Here is a 19328-nt window from a genome sequence, read left to right as displayed (position 1 = left end):
TATTCATTGCAAATACTGCTTTTAACTAACGAAAAACAAAATGAAAATTTCTGCCAGAATGTTAACACCAAGCACAGAACTTAAAAAGAAAAAAAAACCCACCACAGTGGTAGATTTGCTTTGATTGCAAAATATTTTTCACTGTACTCAGCTTGACCCTAAAACTTCTAATGCCTAAAATTAACTCATGGTTAGCCAGATCAATTGTGCTGTGAGTCTCCTAGAAGGTATTTATTCAGGATTTGTTATTAGATAAAACGAATATTATTATTTAACATTATTCAGAGATTATAAAACACATAGAGTAAATTATCATCTTAAATAATTTAGAGGTGGGATTATTGGGTTTCTGTATTGAAGGGGACACCAAAACGAGGAACACAAGCAAGGGACTTGTTAGACTTAATATCCTTATTGTCCACAAAAGGGAAATATAGATGGAAGATACACTGCTGAATATATCAACCATGACCTCATGTCTAAATACTGAATAACTATCGAATTCTTTCTTGCTCAGCTCATCATTTCTTTTCTTGGTCAATTTAAATGGCTCTCTGAGAGGAAGTGGTGTGGTAAGATTATTTTTCTAGGGAAAAACAGATGGAACAGAATAAATGTTAACTATAACAGAAGAAAAGTAAACAAGAGTAAGTAAAAGCTTATTCTAAAGAAAAAAGGTAGTAAAATATAGGTCAAGGTAGAATTTTAAGTGGAGGGTAAATCATTTGATTTTGATTCTGAAAGAAAACATGTAATGGGGAAAATTGAGAAAATAGGCAACAGGTCAAGTGCTCTTATAAGAATCATGTTTAGAGTATTATGATATTTGTACAGCAAAAAAGATTTCCACATTCCTCTAACTGTCTCACTTACTAACATGATATCTGTTCCACAAAATGAATCAGAATTCATATAGTTTTATGCAGATGGTTATAATAGGATTTGAGCGTATACAAGTAGGTAAAGTGGTAGAAACTCTGGAATGCCATGTCTGTAACTGGGAAGAATAGAAAAGAAACTAGGATGACTCATTTTAATATTTATTAAAAGCATAATCTTTGAATTTTTCCAATTATGAGGTTTGATAGATGAAAAAAAAGGTACACAAACATAAGAGATTAAGAACTGAGAAATGCAGCTATGAGAGAAAAAAAAGAAATCACAATACAGAAGAAAGCCAAAAAAGTTTTTAAAAGGTACAGGATTTAACCTTGATAGGTGAAAAATATATTGCCATCCCCTTTCTTAAGTGGGAGGTAAGAAAAAAAATGGAAGTAAAAAAGCCTTTGTTGAGGGACATGCCAGAATTTTGTTGAGAGAAGTGACTTTTGTTCTTCCCAAAGACTTCAATATTTACACTAAAATATTAACAAACATCCCCTCCCCCTCAGCATATTCTGAACAGCTGGAGCAGTGTTACAGAGTAAAGTAAAAGCGTTCTGGGTTCTTTACACAGAAGGTCGACTTAATTCTGCCATATGGTTTCATTTAGGTCAACACCACTCTTATTTAATGAGCTTTCAGTTAATCTAGTCATATAATACCATATATGTGTGCTTTTAGAGCACTCAGGCCTACTAAATATTAGAAAAACTTTATAATGAAAGAAAACCCCAGTGTACTGATGAATACCTGAAATGAATGAAATTAAAATTAAGACAAAACTATCACTTTTACAACAGTATGCCTTCAAAACAATTTACCATAGTGGCAATAATTCATTCAACATGTCAATGAAAGCCCTTATAGTAATAAGATTCAAGATATGACTTATTTTTCAATGTTTCACTTACTGACACAGTTAGATTCTCCCAAATTATGTCAGAGGCAGAAATATTGGACTTCCTCCATTCCTTCAATGTATCATTGCTAGGATTATGTGGTTCCACACAGTTACACCTGAAAAAGCAAAATAGTGCCTTTTGTGAAACAAGTATCTTTTTGTCAGTGTACTCAAAACAAATGTATAATGGATCCTTCTTCCCAGTCACAGCCTTCCTCCATCTGAGAGATAAGTATTTAGGTCAGCCTAAACTCAAAGACACAGTATTTCCAGAAAGCAGGATAGATACATTGCTAGGAATCTGGACCACTCTATAGGGTTTCTTCGAAGGAGAGGTCATTCCCTCCCTTTCCCAGTCAGAGGAAATTTTTGAAAGCAAAGTTTAGAACACAGGGTTGTTGGGGCCTTTGAAACCAGGATGTCTTCTAGACCTTTCAATGACCATTTGCCCCTAAATTATAAGTCAAGAGGAAAACATGATAAAAATCCAAATCTATTATTATAATAATAATTATTATTATTATTATTTATTTTTATTAATATTGTACAAGCATACAATTAAAATCAGCTATTTAATTCATATTCTTAAGATCATTTATAATTTTGCTATGTAATTCAAAATTAAAGCTAGATTGAAGAAAGAACCCTAGGTATCTCAGGATGTACTATTCTTTGTGATGAGTGATAGTCCTATTAAAACTCAAACAACCAATACTCAAAAGTTTTTTGAGTACCTGCTACATATAAGGTAGCATGATGAATTCCGGGTTGGGGTAAGAGCAGAGAGAATAAAAAACAGTTGGGCATCGTGGTATTATTTATATAATATAAAACAGTTTTTAACTTCATGTTCTATATAATGAGAAGACGCAAGCAAAGATTGCCAACAAAATAATGGTCTTAAATATTAACTTCAATTTACAAATTTTGTGTTTCCAAAAATTTATTCATAAGACTAATATTTGCCCTTCAGAAAGCATTTTCTTATAGAAGCATTTTATATAAATGGTGGTTGGGTTACCAGATTAACCCACATATATTACATAACTTGAAAGTTAGTTAGACTGATGTTTTAGTGATATCAATTGAACTGTAGAACCTAACTATCGCTTCTAATATTGTTTCTATTGGAAAATATCTTATAGTTTCTACTTGGCAAATCCCTCTGCCTGAGCAACAGTCTCTCTTCTGTCTTCTACATCAGGAATTTAGTCTGTTCTTTACCACCACTCATTCATTCTTCATTGAGTATTAAGTGTCTATTATTGCTGGGAACTCTACTTAACTTGGGCAATGCAGACAGGCATGGTACCTGCTCTCACTAAGGGAGGTTAGAGGATTCCCCAGCTGGGGTCACCTGAGGCTGGGCCTCTAAGAAAGCAGAGAGTTCCAGTGAGAAAGTTGGTGACAAGCATTTTAAAGGAATGGTATATGGAAGCATTAGCTACTCTGGGCAGCTGCAATGACCTCCATGATATCAGAAGGAGGAGTTACAGTAAAAGGGACACAAAGGCACTTGAAATGCAGTAATAGACATTCATTAATGCAACTTATTCAAGCTGCAGCTTCCTAAGTCTCAGGTTAGTTGTACATAGTGTCATAGAACACAGGCCTTTGTGTCAGAAAGCTCTGTCCTTCACTGGCTGGGTGGCCATGGACAAATTATTTAAGCACTCTAAATCTTGGTTTCCTCATAAGTAAAATGGGCATAAAAATGCTTACCTAGTAGAGCTATTTTGAAGAATAAGTAACATGTTATATATGAAGTGCCTAACACATTTAGGCAGTTTTGAAATTGTGACTGCTATCATCATGATGATAATCACCAGCATTATCTTCTGGTTCATTTTTCAGTCCTTCACAAAATGCAATAAAACTGTTAGCTTTCACCTTGATACAACACAAAAACGTTAGGCTGTCTTTAATATGCTGACATTCTTTTCATTTTGCTTCCAATGCTTTAAAGAGAATTTAATTACAACCAGCATTAGAACAGTTTGCCACTATTACTAAAATCAAAAGAAACAAATTCCTATCTAATTTTGATCCTGGGTCATTAGATCACTGGGAAAATATATTAAAGATAATATATGCACATAAAGAGAATAACTTAGTTTTTAAAAAGTTTAAATTATTGAATAACAAATAACACTAAACTATTGAATTACTGAGTATTTTCTAAAATTAAGTATCAGATTTGGCTTCTGGTTTAAGAAACGGGACTGAACAAATATGCTTATTTTCTCTCATTACCTAGAATTCATTAAGCAAAAAAATATATATATAAAAAGAAACATGAGAGAAACAGGAGCAAAAGAGAGATGTAAATAAATGGAATATGAAAAGCATAAGAAAGCAGGATGTTTGAAAAACCAGAACAGAGGAATAATAATGCAATAGCAATACTTTTACATTTAATCCTTATAATAGGTAGTAATATCCACATGAAAATATTGAGACACAAGTAACTTGACCAAGGTTACACAGCTAGAAAAGTCAGAGTCAGAAGTTAAACCTAGGCAGTCCACTCCTAATAACTACCTAAAATATATATCTCCTTCCAACCTTAGTAAAAGAAGGACATAGTCTACCCAGTAGAATCCCAAAGAAGGTCTGGACTAAGAGAAGGGCTCACAGTCTACAAAGTAGAGTAAGAGGAGGAATTGAAAATATGGGAACTAATTGAGAGTCTGACTATAGAATAGTTGATTCCAGAAATCCTCCCCCCACTACTACATACACACATACTCCTTCTTCATAGAATGGCATTAGAATTTTCTCTCATTAATGCTATTAACATTATGAGGAAAAATTATTTTGAACCTAGAGTTCTATATTGAGCCAAACCATCAAATCAAATGTAAGGAAGAATTTAAAAAGTTAATTCTTGGTAGATTTCAATTTTTCTTGCATGCATCCTTAATTAGAATGCAAATTGATGAATAAAAAGGAAGATGTGGGATGAAAAAAAGAGCGGTTCTAACCTAGGAAAGCAGTGAAAGAACTCTCAGAATGACAAATGTGTGGTAGAGCTCAAGAACAAATCAGGGAAGGAGTGACACCACAAGGTGGCAAAATAGAAAGCCCTAACCCTCATTCTCCCATAGAAACATCAATTTAACAAAAAATATACAGATCAAAATACTCTAATGAGAATCCCAGAATCCAGCTAAGATGTTCCAGTACCCTACATGAATGCAAAGCTGAGAACAGTCACGTTCAAGTGGGTAAGAAGAGCAATTTTATTTTAGCTGCATCAGCCCCTCCTCCACGCTGGTACTCAGCTCAGCAGAGGTAAAGAACACCCTAGCTCATATTTTTTACACTGGTGAGAAAGAGAAGAGTATAGGCTGCATCTTACATTCCAGCTCTTCAGGGGACAGCCTGAAGGACTGGTTTCTGTCTTGTCTCATTCAGGGCACTGCTGCACCCATCATAGTTTGGATGCCTGGGTGCATTGAGAACAAAGAAGAAGGGTACAGTGGATTGCTGTGACTAAGATGGTTCAGTGCATTCAGGAGAAGATGAAGAACTTGAGGCTTCTCCCTCTGGAAGGAGTGAGAGGAGTGGAGCATGTGTCTGGTGTTCAAGCTTTGTGGAAGAGTGCCCAAGGAATTTGTATTTGTCTCACCTGATGCCAGGTGCTGATGGGGAGCCAGCATACTGTGGATACCTGGTAGCCTCAGAACAAGTGACAGCAGAGCGCTTGCTATTGTAGAACCAGAGAACTAGCAGTGCCACAGACAGACACCAGAGGGAGCAAGAGATTGTGAACGTCTGGAAAAATAAACCAGCAACCCTCTCTAATTGAGAAATTGCACACATAGACTCAGAGAAGTTGCATCCTCTTCCTCCCCCCAACAAAAAGGTTACAAGGCCCCCAGAATCTCTAGTCAAGTGGCTTAGCAAGGGTCTTTGTCTGGACAAAGCCAGTCCACAAAGACTAGGAGAGGTGCCTGTTATTTCAAATGTACCAATCCCAACACAAAGTTATGAGACATATTAAGAAACAGGGAAACATGGCCCAAATAAAGGAACAAAATAAATCTCCAGAAATTTATCTTAAAGAAATGGAGGTATATGAATTACCTGACAAAGAATTAAAATAGCCCTTATAAAGATACTCTATGACCTCAAGAAAACAGCACATGAACAAAATTAGAATATCAACAAAGAGATATAAACTATTAAAAAGAATCAAAAGAAAAAATTTTGGAAGTTGAAGAATACAATAATTGAACTGAAAAATTCACTAGAGGGTTCAATATCAGTCTCAATCAAGCAGAAGAAAGAATCAGTGAATTTGAAGACAAGTCATTTGAAATAATCCAATCGGACAATCCAAAAAGACAAAAAAGAAAAAAAAATAATAAAGTGAAGAAAGCCTAAGGAACATATGGGATACCATTAAGAAGACCAATATATGCATCATGGTAGTCCCAGAAGAAGAAGAAAGAGAATAAAGGACAGAAAGTCTATTTAAAGAAATAGTGGCTAAAGACTTGCCAAATCTGGGGAAGGAAGTGGACATTTAGACTTAAGAAGCCCAACAAACTCCAACCATAATGAATCCAAAGAAATGCACACATGACACATCATAATCGAACTGTCAAAAATTAAACACAAAGAGAGAATTTTGAAAGCAGCAAGAGAAAACAACTCACCATGTCCAACAGAAACTCTATAAGACTATCAGTGGATTTTTCAGCAGGAATTTTGAAGGCCAGAAGACAGTGGGGTGATATACAGGCATACCTTGGAGATATTGCAGGTATGGTTTCAGACCATCATAATAAAGTGAGTCACATGAACTTCTTGGTTTCCCAGTGCATAAAAAAGTTATGTTTACACTATACTGTAGTCTATTAAGTGTGTGATAGTACTGTGTCTAAAAAAGACAATGTTCATAACTTAATTAAAAAATACTTTATTGCTAAAAAGTGCTATCATCATCTGAACCTTCAGCAAGTTGTAATCTTTTTGCTGGTGGTGGGGGGAGTCTTAGAAAAATGCAATATCTGCAAAGTGTAATAAAGCAAAGCACAATAAAATGAGGTATGCCTGTAATCCAAGTGCTGAAAAAGAAAAACTGTTAATCAAGAATACTTTTCTGGCAAAACCATCCTTCAAAAACAAAGGAGAAATAAAATCCTCCAAGATTTAAAAAAAAAAACTGAGGAATTTCATCACCACTACACCTGTCTTACAAGAAATGCTAAAGGAAACCCTTCAAGTTGAAACAAAAGGATGCTGAACAAAAGTATATGAAAATATAAAGTTTGCTAGTAAATGTAAATATCTATACAAACACAGAATACTGTAATGGTGGTGCATAAATCACTTTTAATTCTGGTATAGAAGTTTAAGGACAAAAGTATTTTAAAAGTTATATAAAGTATGGTATACTAGTATAAGCTAGTATCTAAAAGTATAAAAAAAGATGTAATTTGTAACATCAATAATATAAAGTGTGTAAAGCAGAGAAAGTAAGAGTGAAGACTGTACGCAATTGAAGTTAAATTATCAGCTTAAAACAGATTGTTATGTTTTATGTAAGCCCCATGGTAACCACAATGAAAATACCTGTAGAATATACACAAAAGAAAATAAGAAAGAAATCAAAGCACATCACCACACACACACAAAAGTCAACAAAACATAAAAGAAGAAAGAAAGAGAGGAAAAGTGGGACAAAAATGCTACAAAACAGACAGAAAACAATTAAAAAAATGACAATAGTAAGTCCTTCCCTATCAATAACTACTTAAATGTAAATGGATTCAACTCTCCAATCAAAAGACATAGAGTGGATGAAGGCATTAAAAAAGCATACTGTTTAGAAGAGACTGTAATTGAAGGACACAAATACGGTAAAAGTTAAAGGACAGAAAAAGACATTCAATGCAAATGGTAACCAAAAGAAAGCTGGGAGAGGGGGGCTTAATTATATCAGACAAAATAGACTTTAAGTCAAAAACTGTCAAAAGAGACAAAGAAGGAAATTATATAATAAGAGGGTCAATACACAAGGAAGACATAACAATTAAAAATATATAAACACCTAACAGCATAGCAGCCAAATATATGAAGGAAACATCAACAGAATTGAAGGGAAAAATAAACAGTCCTACAATAATATTATGAGATTTCAATATCTCCCTTTAAATAATGGATAGAATTCAGACAGAAGGTAGATAAAGAAACAGGGGAATTGAACAACACTATAGACCAAATGAACCTAATAGCATATACAGAACATTTCACCTAACAGTAGCAGAATACACAGCTTTCTTAACCACACATGTTAGGTCACAAAACTAGTCTTAACAAAGTTAAGAAGACTGAAATCATACCAGGTATATTTTCCAATCACAACAGAATGAAATCAGAAGTCAATAATAGAAGGAACACTGGAAGATTCACAAATATGTGGAAATTAACAACACACTCTTGAACAACCAATGGGTCAAAGAAGATATCAAAAAAGAAATTAGAAAATATCTTGAGGCAAATGAAAATGAAAATACAATATACTAAAACTTATGAGATGCAGCAAAAGCAGTACTGAGAAGGAAGTTTATAGCAACAAATGCTTACATTTAAGAAAAATGAAAAATCTCAAACAAACAACCTAATTCTAAACCAGAAGGAACTAGAAAAAGAAGAACAAACTAAGCCCAAAGTTAGCAGAAAGAAGGAAATAATAAACTTTAAAGTAGAAATAAATGAAATAGAGACTAGGAAAACAATAGAAAAGATCGATGAAACTGAGTTGGTTTTTTGAAAAGATCAACAAAATTGACAAACTTTTAGCTAGACTAAGAAAAAAGAGAAGACTCAAAATTGGACATGAAAGAGGAGACTTTATAACTGATGCCACAGAAATTAAAAGGATTAGAAGAAATTACTATGAGCAATTATTCACCAACAAATTGGATAGCCTCGAAGAAATGGATAAGTTCCTAGAAACATGCAATCTACCAAGACCGAATCATGAAGAAACAGAAATTCTGAACAGACCTATATAACTAGTAAGGAGATTGAATCAGTAATCAAAAATCTTCCAAAAAAGAAAAGCCCCTGACCAGATGGCTTCACTGGCGAAGTCCACCAAACATTTAAGAAAGAATTGATGCCAATCCTTCTCAAACTCTTCCACAAAATTGAAGATGCAGGAGCACTTCCAAATTCATTTTATGAGACCAGCATTACTCTGATACCAATACCAGAAAAATACACTACAAGAAAAGAAAACTACAAGCCAATAACTCTGGTGAATATATATGCAAAAATCCTCAACAAAATATGAGCAAATTGAATTCACTAGTATATTAAAAGGACCATACTTCATGACCAAGTGGCATTTATCCTTGGAATGGAAGGATGGTTCAACATACAAATATCAATCAGTGTGTTACACTACATTAACAGAACAAAGAATAAACATCACATGATCACCTCAATAGAGATATTAAAAGCATTTGACAAATTCCATATCCTGTCATGATTAAAACACTCATCAAAGTAGGAAAAGAAGAAAAATATCTCAACATAATAAAAGCTATATATGACAAGGCCACAGTTAACATCATAATCAACGGAGAAAATCCAAAAGTTTTTCCTCGAAGAACAAGAAAAACACAAGGATACCCACTCCTGCCATTTCAATTCAACATACTACTGAAAGTCCTAGCTAGATCAATTAGGTAAGAAACAGAAATAAAAGGCATTCAAATTGAAAAGGAAGAAGTAAAATCATCTCTGTTTGCAGATGACGTGATCTTATATGTAGAAAACTCTAAAGATTCCAAACACAAAAAACTGTTAGAAGTAATCAAAGAATTCAGCAAAGTTGCAGGATAAAAAACCAACACACAAAACTCAATTAAGTTTCTACAAACTAGCAATGAACAATCCAAAAAGGAAATTAAGAAAACAATTCAATAGCATCAAAAAGAATACAATACTTAGGAATAAACTTTACCAAAGATGTGAAACACTTGTACATATAAAATTACAAAATATTGCTGAAATAAACTAAAGATGACACAAATGGAAAGACACAAATGTGTTCATGGATTGGAATACTTAATATTGTCAAATGCCCATATTACCCAAAGTGATCTACAAATTCAATGCAATCTCTATCAAAATCCCAATGGCATTTTCAGAGAAATAGAAAAAATAATCATAGAATTTATATGGAACCACAAAACATCTTGAATAGTCAGAACAAACTTGAGAGAAAAGAATAAAGTTGGAAGCCTCACACTTCCTGCTTTCAAAACACATTACAAAGCCAGAGTGATCAAAACAGTACGACATTCACATGAAGACGAAAATATAGATCAATAGAACAGAATAGAAAGCCCAGAAATGAACCCTCACCTATGCAGTCAAATGACCTTTGACAAGGATGGTAAGACTACACAATGGGGAAATGATAGTCTCTTCAACAAATGGTGCTGGGAAAATTGGATATCCACATGCAAAAGAAATTGGACCCTTATCTTACGCCGTACACAAAAATCAACTCAAATGGATAAAAGACTTAAATATAAGAGGTGAAACTGTAAAATTCCTACAAGAAAACAGGGGAAAAGCTTTATCACATTGGTCTTAACAATGATTTCCTGGATATGACACCAAAATCACAGGCAACAAAAGCAAAAATAGAGTGGGACTACATCAAACTACAACGATTCTATATAGTAAAGGAAACAATCAACAGAGTGAAAACACAAGCTATGGAATGGGAGAAAATATTTGCAAACTTTATCTAATACGACATTAATATCCAAAATATATAAGGAGCTCCTACAACTCAGTAGTGATAAAATAAATAGCTCAACCTAAAAATGGGCAAAGGACTTGAATAGACATTTCTCCAAAAGTGAGCTAAATCCATGAGAGCTAAATCCATAAATCTCATTATTTATGAGAGCAAAAGTACATTCGTTGCATTTAACATTGGTAAACCAAGAAATAGTAATATAAGCATATTATTTAGAGATATGTAAGTACCACCAAAAATAAAAAACTTTGTTAAAAGTGTTGCCTTTGAGTGAACTGGTATTTAATTATAATCTTTCTATACTATTTGCATTTTTCAGGATGTATTTGAAAAAATAATTGGTTCTTGTGGCAGCTCTAAATTTACTTTCTAATTTCCATGTGTACAAATTATCTTGAAGTCCCGCCTATATCTAGCTTTGTCTTCTTTTCTCTTTAAAAAATCAAAAGCTTACAATCATGGGGAAACTATTCCAGTATTTCTCTTAAACATATCATACCCTGCTCGACTAGAATTGTACGCTCAAGCTATTTGGATTATTTTCAACAGTAGAAGGCAAATTATCATGTCATCACTAATGTTAAAAAAGTTATCATCTTAGGCAATATCTGTCCCTGGCAGCTTTTGAAACAGGTTATTTCTCAATGTTGCTTTCACTATAGTTCAAAGCTTATTGCTTTGTGACAAAAAAACATGTTAAACTTGCTTTTCAGTTGTTAACTTGGTATATCCATCCTGTCTAGATTCTGAGATAAATAATGCTTAAATAATCATTATCATCTCTTTTGGCATCTTGAAAAATGATGTTTCAAGATTCTATTTGTAAGCATCACTAAAATAATTTCAGAGTCAGCATTTACTTGCAGCCATAATTATTTTTCCACTTTAGTTTACAAAAACTGCCTCGTTTCTTTTTCCATGTAGATAAGAATTATAGAAATACTAAAAATATGAAGATTGTTTAAAAACCATTTTACAAAACTAATTATTTGTGTATATTTAATACATGATACTTCTGTGGTGGACTATGTGTTAGACACTTTGTGTGCCACTTCAAATCCTATCAGTCCCACTTTTTCTTCCAGCCAATGCTGCAGTGACCCGTTCTGCATAGGCTTCAACTGGTCACATTCAGGTGCAACCTCTCGGTGCCTTTCTTCAGGATGCACCATGTATCTCTTTCCTCCTGCTCTTACACTACTGTCATCCTTAACTAACGAGTGATAGGGGCTGAAGGATATATGCTTCCTCTTTTCATTCCCAGGGCAAACAGTTGTAAGTTGCATTTCATAAGCCTTCTTTAAGATCCCATCAAATCAAGCATCAGTTACCTATACTTATGACCAACTAGACAACACAATTTCTTAATGGTTTTTATCTCCTTTTCTATATTATTGCATTAGTCTGCTTGAGCTGTTATAACAAAATACCATAGATTGAGTGGCTTAAACAATAAAAATTTATGTTCTCACATATCTGGAGGCTACAAGTCCAAGGTCAGGGCACCGGCATGGTTGGGTTCTGGTGAAGGCTCTCCTTCTGGTTTGCAGATGGCCACCTTCTCACTGTATCCTCACATGGCAGAGAGAGAGAGAGATCTTTCTCTCCTCCTCTTCTTATAAAAACACAGTTTTTCAGGTTTGGGCCCCACTCTTTTGACCTCAGTTAACAGTGATTACCTTCTTAAGACTCTATCACCAAATACAGTCACAATGGGAGTTAGGGCTTCAAAATATGAATTTTGAGGGGACACTATTCAGTCTATAGCAATCACTCTCCCTGTTCTTCACTTCTGCTCGTTAAGACCAATTAAGGCTCAAGGAAGCTTTTGTCTTAGGCTCTGCTTTCAGGGGAACCCAGGTTACAATATGTGTTGTTCTCTACATGTGACAACACAGAAAAAAGGATCCTTTGAAAGCTTAGTCATGAAGGCATTATGAAAATGCTTAATTAACTCAATAAAAAGTTAATGGATACAAAAAAAGTTAATGAGTGTCATGCAAGACACCATGCTAGGTATAGTATTGAATAAGATAGACATGATCCTGGTGGCTTTCTTTAAATGCAGGAGAGAAATACTAAACAGTCAATTACATAATTATACAAATACATTTGTGCAATGTACTATAAAGAAGTCTAGGCTGCTAAGAAGGTAAATAAAAGGAGAGCCACCTTGAGTCTGGGTGTTCAAGAAAAACTTTAAGAAAATGAGGCTTAAGCTGAGGTTTAAAAAATGAACAGAATTTAGGTAAGTGTGGGCAGGGTGATGGAGGTAGTGGACTAGAGAGAGCAAACAGCAGGTGGGAAGACCTAAGTCAGGTTGCACACATGCACAGAAAGGTTAGTGTGGCTGAAGCATAAGGGGAGTGAGGAAAGAGATGAGGAGTGGCACAGTGAGATAGCAAGGCCTAGGCTGTGCAGACTGAGCCTTGAGGGACCTAGTAAGTATTCTGAACGTTAAAATGAGAACATTTGGAAGCCTTTCAAGGATCTTTTGAAAGATTTTTTATTCCATTGTTGCTGTGGTTTTTGTGGTTAATATTGGTGATGCAGCCCTTATATAAAGTCCATATAGTTAATTGAAATGATCAGATATAGGCATATCTAGAACAATTGTATCTCAAGCTCTTGAGGAATGACATTAAAGGAAAGTACTCAGATCACTGAGAGGTCTTGCAAGAAGAATCAGTGGACATAGCAGAGAATTGTGGTAGGAAAGATCCTGTATCTGGCATCAACCAAAAGGCAGTATGGAAGACAGATCAGGTGAGTCCTGAAGTTCTGGAGCCACCACAGATGCCTAATCTATGTTATCATGCATATAAGAGCTGCATGTTACTCCAAGACCTGATTTCTGAGTCCTAGGTTGGGATCCAGGGACAAATTCTAATATAAATAAAATTTCCATACCTAATGAAGGTACCCAGACACTGGTCTAAGGACCAAGAATTAACAGTAGAGCTCCCAATAACATATCTATTGTCTGAAATAGGATGACTACTTATTTAAAAAAAGTAGATCCTAAAGTATCCGCATTGCTCTTGGATCCTCTTCCAAGTGGATGCTTAGAGATTACACCTACAGCAGCCTCCAAAACACTATCAATTGATCTACAATGTCTTGTCCTGAATATCTGGCTCCAGTTTCACAGTTGTACCAGGATTAGATGAAAAGCATTGGGTGAAAAAGCAAAGCTCACAGGCCTTCAAATGTCTTGTTACTGTTCTGCCCATACATACAGGAACTTGCCAACCTGTAGGCCAGTTCACTAGCAAGGGCTGGTGTGTTCCCATGATGGGAAATTCCCCCAAATTGATCTTTCTGTTTCTTTACCTCAGAAAAAAAGGTCCAACACCATAGAACTTTGATGGGAAAACATTTTCATACTCTGAAAATTTGGTAAAAGTAAGTTTATTGATGATAAAAGGAAACTAAAATGCGAAATAAGGAAAATATGTCAAATTTTTTGTAGGAGTAACAAAATAAGAGAGAACTAGCATGATAGTAGATGTATACATTAAATTAGTATAACAGAATTTTATTTGAAAGGAAGAATTTTATTTGAAATAGAATTTATTTGAAAGGAAGTTGAGAACAAAAACATTTATTAGCCCTTTGACCACATTTATATTACTAACAAAGGGCACTTAAATGGAGATTTGAGGTTATTCATTTGCATATTTTAGCAAAATCACTAAATAAGTCAGCTCTTCTGTTATCTTACCCCATCCAAGAAACGAAAACAAAGCAAGATGCTAGTTCTGACTCATTTAAATAGTAGGCAAGTAAACTTAAAACATAACTGATTCTAAAATAAATTCTTAAAATCTACAACTTTTGTCTCTACTTTGATTTACACTGGGGAAAATTAATCATTACTTCAAAAGAAAACTTAGTCACTGCTTAAAGATTAAAGTACTAACACATTGAAAAAAAAAAAAAAAACAAGGACAAATTGGGATGATGCCTTTATCTTGCCAGGGGAATTGTGGGACTTGGTTCTTGGGAACCAGTACCATGGTGTCCAGCTGTAAGATTGTCCCATCCAGCCTCAACAGCAACCTGGCCAACTCAGGGGCTGAGTACCTCAGGATGCTGGCCTCCAGGGCCAATTTTCCGCACCTGAATGCAACGGTGACCACCTTTGGTCACCTTGTGGTAGAGTCTCCAAAAGCAGCTAGACCAGGATCCTTTCTTTAACACGCATGGGATGGTGTCCAGGCTGGAACAGTGAGTAAAGCTTGTGGACGCAGTAGGAGCCAATCAATATGCCTTTCATCCTGAGGATACTAAGAACCCAGAGGCTTTGATTAAAGATATTTGGGAGAATAGGATGAAGACTGGACTTGCCATCAAATTAGGAACTACGGTTGAGTATTTGGCACCATGGGCTAATGTAGATATGGCCTTGGTAATGCCAGTAGAACCTGGGTTTGGAGGGCAGAAATTTATGAAAGTTATGCTGCCAAAGGTTCATTGATTGAGGACCAGTTCCCTTCTTTAGACATAGAGGTCAATGGTGAAGTGGGTCACGACACTATCCATAACTGAGCAAACACGTGGCTAACATGATTGAGGAGTGAAGACCCCAGATCTGTGATCAACCTGTTAAGATAAATTTGCTCAGAAGCTGCTCAGAAACATTCTCTTCATCAGTGATACTTCAAGAAGCCCAATGTTTCTGTTCTTGAAATTTCTGTTTTACTGGAAAACAAGAATGTTGACTGCCAAATCATATAGTATGAGGCAGGGCTGCTTTGTTGAGCACTTATGCATTCCAATGACTTAAACCCATTGTGTAAAATAGTCTAAGGGGTTAGAAACTGGGGTGTGTACCTGCATTTTTAGTGGTGGAATTTAAAGATTAGTGTGTTGAAATACCCTGCTTTTCCTGGGAGACTTGATTTTTATACAGAGTAAAAATATAGCTGTATTAAGATTATAAACAGAAATGTATCTTAATGCCTAAGGAAGGCATGTTAGCTATTATGAAAAAAAAAGATTTTTCTGTATTTCTGAAAAGAATTTTCTGGTTTTTATCATCTGTTTTCTAAAATCAAAGGAAGTTCTTATATTTTTCCTATTTTGTGTCATTGTGATTTGTGTATATGCTTAATAATATGAGTAGAATGGAACATATGAAAAATCTAAGCTTGGATCTGGCTGGGTTGGCATACCATGTTCTTCTTGCATCTAAAACATCTATTTTTCCCTTTCGCTTTATATTTAATACATAAAAACTATTTTTAAAATGTCTGAAGCCCAGGGGTTTTCAGGTGGTCTGTTCTAAAATATAAGCATTGATTTTATCAGAGTGCTTTCTTTGTCAGCTTTGCTGAAGGGGCAGGTTATTCAGTGACCCCTCCTCCCACTTTCTTAATGCCGCCTACCATTCTTACAGACTTAAATAATGCTCTTGCCTTAGTCTGAGTAGAAAGAAAAGTAAAGCTTCTATTTGGAAGTAATACTGAGGTGATCTTCCCTCTGCCCCTTTCAACTTATTTGACCTCAGAAAATCACACAACCTCTTTGAGTGTCTATTAACTCATTATACTTCAAATGTAATTATAACAATTGTGCAGGCTTATGTTGAGGCTTAAATGAGCTATGGTAATATATACAAAGCTTCCACTACTGTTCCTAGAATGCTCAATACAAAGTAGCCATATCATTATAGGTTTGTTATGTGCGTTATAAAGTACTTTGATATAATCTCATTAAATAAAAAAATCAATCCTAAGACTGGTAGGACAGGTATTTTGTCCCCATTTAAAAATGAGAAACTAAAGTTCAGCAGCAGGCTGGTACCATGGAAAAGATCTAGTAGGGCATAGGATTTCTGGTTGCACTCCTTTTACAAGCGGAGCCCATGGGAGGTGGGGTGGGCAAAGAAAGTTTCTTTTACTTAGCATTGTCTTATTTCCAGTCTAACTTTATTCTGTAGCAGAACCAGATGACTGAGAATATTCTGGAACTAAGGATATTGATCCAAATGATATATAGTCTATTATTCCAAGAAAGACCAGGTAGGTTAGGAGATGACAGAGTATAGAATTAATCCGTAAACTAAAATATCTATAACTGTGTTGCAAACTATACTTAGAAAACAAATACATTTCAACTACTTTATTCTTATAAATACTCTTGCTATATGATAAATATGGCAAGAAATTTTTTTTAAAAAGGACAGGTATCTGCAACATTTTTTTCTGCACCAATTGTCAGAATTTGAAAAAAAATGTAAAAATAAATCTTTTAAAGGTTAGGTCTGGGGCCTCCAAACTTGTGAGGAAGAGATATTTTCATTATTGCTGAAGTTTTTAGATTCCCAGGAAGGTTCTAAGAATACAGTATACTGAAGGCAGTGACAAGGAGGGACAAAAATGTTACCTGCCTTCTCCTCCCCACTGGGAATCCCAGCTGACTAAGCATATGTGAGTGAGGAAGCAGCAAATGGCTTGGAAAGCTGCTTGGAGATCTGCCAGGCAAAACTTGAAGGTCCTCCTGATAGATGGTATCCGATCCCTTGGTCAGGGATCCTGAACTTAGGGCCATGTGAACATGTGCCCGATTTTTGAGACTGGCATATACTCCCTAAAGTCTCCTTTTTGGAATCATAAAAAGTATTAAAACTGCTACAGAGATTAGAATGATTATTTTAGACATTTGCTTAGGTACATATATATGCTGTGGTTCACATTCAAATCATCTGAACATACAGAAGAACTGCCTCAAATCCTTACCCAGCCATGTCAGGAATTCAAATAATGATAACATAGATGACTATTGCATAGTGCTACTAAAAAGAAAACTGTTACTATCGCTCATTAGAAGCAATAGTCTCTTTCTTATTAAATTAAATTAGTAATATATTGTCTAAATCTGTTAACAAGTGGCAAACATTCTACTTTTTAGGTAGCTAATGATTAGAATTCTCCAAGTTTGCCATTTTGCTAATTTACCTCAGAAAATAAAGGCCCAACAATCATTTAACAGTAAATTATTTGAATATTGTGAAAATTTGGTAAAAGGAAATTTATATATGATAAAAGGAAACTAAATGTGAAACAAAAAGTTTCTTGCAGAAGTAACATAACAAGGGAGAAAGATAGCACTATAGTAGAGGCATGAATACATCTATGTATAAATGTACATGTGTGTGCATATATACACATATATGCTTTCTCTATCTACTGTGTATCTATACATCTAGATATGACATGCATACAGCTACCATATGCATGGCAGGAGGTACTTTGTTTTCTAGCTTAATAGTTTGATTTCTACATTTTATAGATGGAGGAATCTAAGTGGTAACTTATCCAAGGCCATACTGATTAGATTTGAATCCAGGTCTGCTTGACGCTGAAAACTCTGCTCTTTCAGCTATAATATGCTTCACCTAGATGTAATGCTGTGCCATTTCCATCAGCATAGCCAGAAAAGTAAGATGGCTCCAGAACAAATTAAGTAATCTACATTTCACTGTGTGGTCTTCTCAGCTTCCCTTTGCAAGACCCCTCTCCTTTAAGATATTTCCCCCAAACACCCTGCGGCCCTGCCCTCATACGATGACAACTACACCACCACCACGTCTCTCAGCCCAGCTGTCCAGATTCTTATTTCTCACAGCCTTATCTAAACCTGCCTTCTGGGCTGGCATCACTTCTCCATTCACTTTGCTTGCTGGGTACACCATTCTCTCTGGGCCATGGTCTCCGTTTTCCAAAGTGATTGTACTGTGTGAGTGAGGACAATGGTGTCATGTGTTACCTATTCCCGGAAGTATATTTAAATTTCAATAGTGACTTTCTAAAAGTACTAAAAAATTTGGTATAAAAATGTCATGCTCATAGAAGAGACTTATTTTTGGAGAGTCGGATCTATAAGTGGACATTCGTCACCCATACCTCATTATCAGGGCTATTTCTGGTTAATAACAGTCATCATTCATAAATCCATTCCAAAGAGGAAAAATATATATTTTTTAACCTAAAAGATTTATTTTATACATCACAGATATCATGTACAGCCAACCAAATCATTGTTCTTTCCAGAGTCTGTACCTCTGATATTTGAAATCTCAGCAGATAGTTCTCAGAGGCTGTACATTTGTACACAAAATTTGAAAAAGATCTCTGTACCAACCTTTGGTGGCTCAAAGAAGGCTCTGTATTTAGATCTTATGTTCTTAAACATCAAAAGCAGGTATTCTACATAAATAAATGAAGATTAAATGAGAAAAATCTCACTTTCCTGATTTTCACTTATACTGATGAACTTAGCCCAAACAACTCCAACCCAAAATTACAAAAATGAGAGTAAAGAAAAAGAAATGAAAGAAAACTAGAGACAGCAATGTGAGGAGATGTGTGTATACATACACATATATGAAGATGAGTTTGGAACAAGTACTTCTGTTAATTTTATCCAAAATAATTTTTAGTGACTCTGGCCATAAGATGGGAATATTAATGCAAAAAAGAAAAAAAATAAACTTTAGGTGCATTAGACAGCCTGGTGCCTAAGACATTGGACTTTGGACTCTCTAGCCAGAGTCCCCATATCATTCAAATCCAAGCAGTTAGCCAAGCGATCTTGAACAAGTTATGTAACTTCTCTATATTTCAGTTTTCTCAAAGTTGGGATAATGACAGTAATCAACCTCATGGAGTTATTACGAGGTTAAAATGAGTAAATATAGGTAAAAGCTCTCATAAGTAAATACTAATGAGGCGCAAGGTATCATCA

At 35.0% G+C, this 19328-nt stretch overlaps 1 protein-coding gene and 1 pseudogene across 17 annotated transcripts in view; one reads left to right on the top strand and one right to left on the bottom strand.

Moving 5' to 3' along the window:
- SLC4A10 (solute carrier family 4 member 10) overlaps window positions 1-19328 on the bottom strand; it is a 275630-nt gene that overhangs the window by 40399 nt on the left and 215903 nt on the right. For all 17 annotated transcript variants that reach the window (XM_070241888.1, XM_070241885.1, XM_070241894.1 and 14 more), the window contains one exon: window positions 1794-1899. In XM_070241888.1, the coding sequence (XP_070097989.1) occupies window positions 1794-1899 (106 nt within the window). The remainder of the gene's footprint in view (window positions 1-1793; window positions 1900-19328) is intronic.
- Window positions 14595-15236, top strand: LOC102150780 (ribulose-phosphate 3-epimerase pseudogene; annotated as a pseudogene).

Source organism: Equus caballus, chromosome 18 (genome assembly GCF_041296265.1).
Source record: "Equus caballus isolate H_3958 breed thoroughbred chromosome 18, TB-T2T, whole genome shotgun sequence".
Taxonomy (NCBI): Eukaryota; Metazoa; Chordata; class Mammalia; order Perissodactyla; family Equidae; genus Equus; species Equus caballus.
Note: the sequence above shows the minus strand (reverse complement) of the source record. Positions and strands in the feature narration are given on the sequence as shown.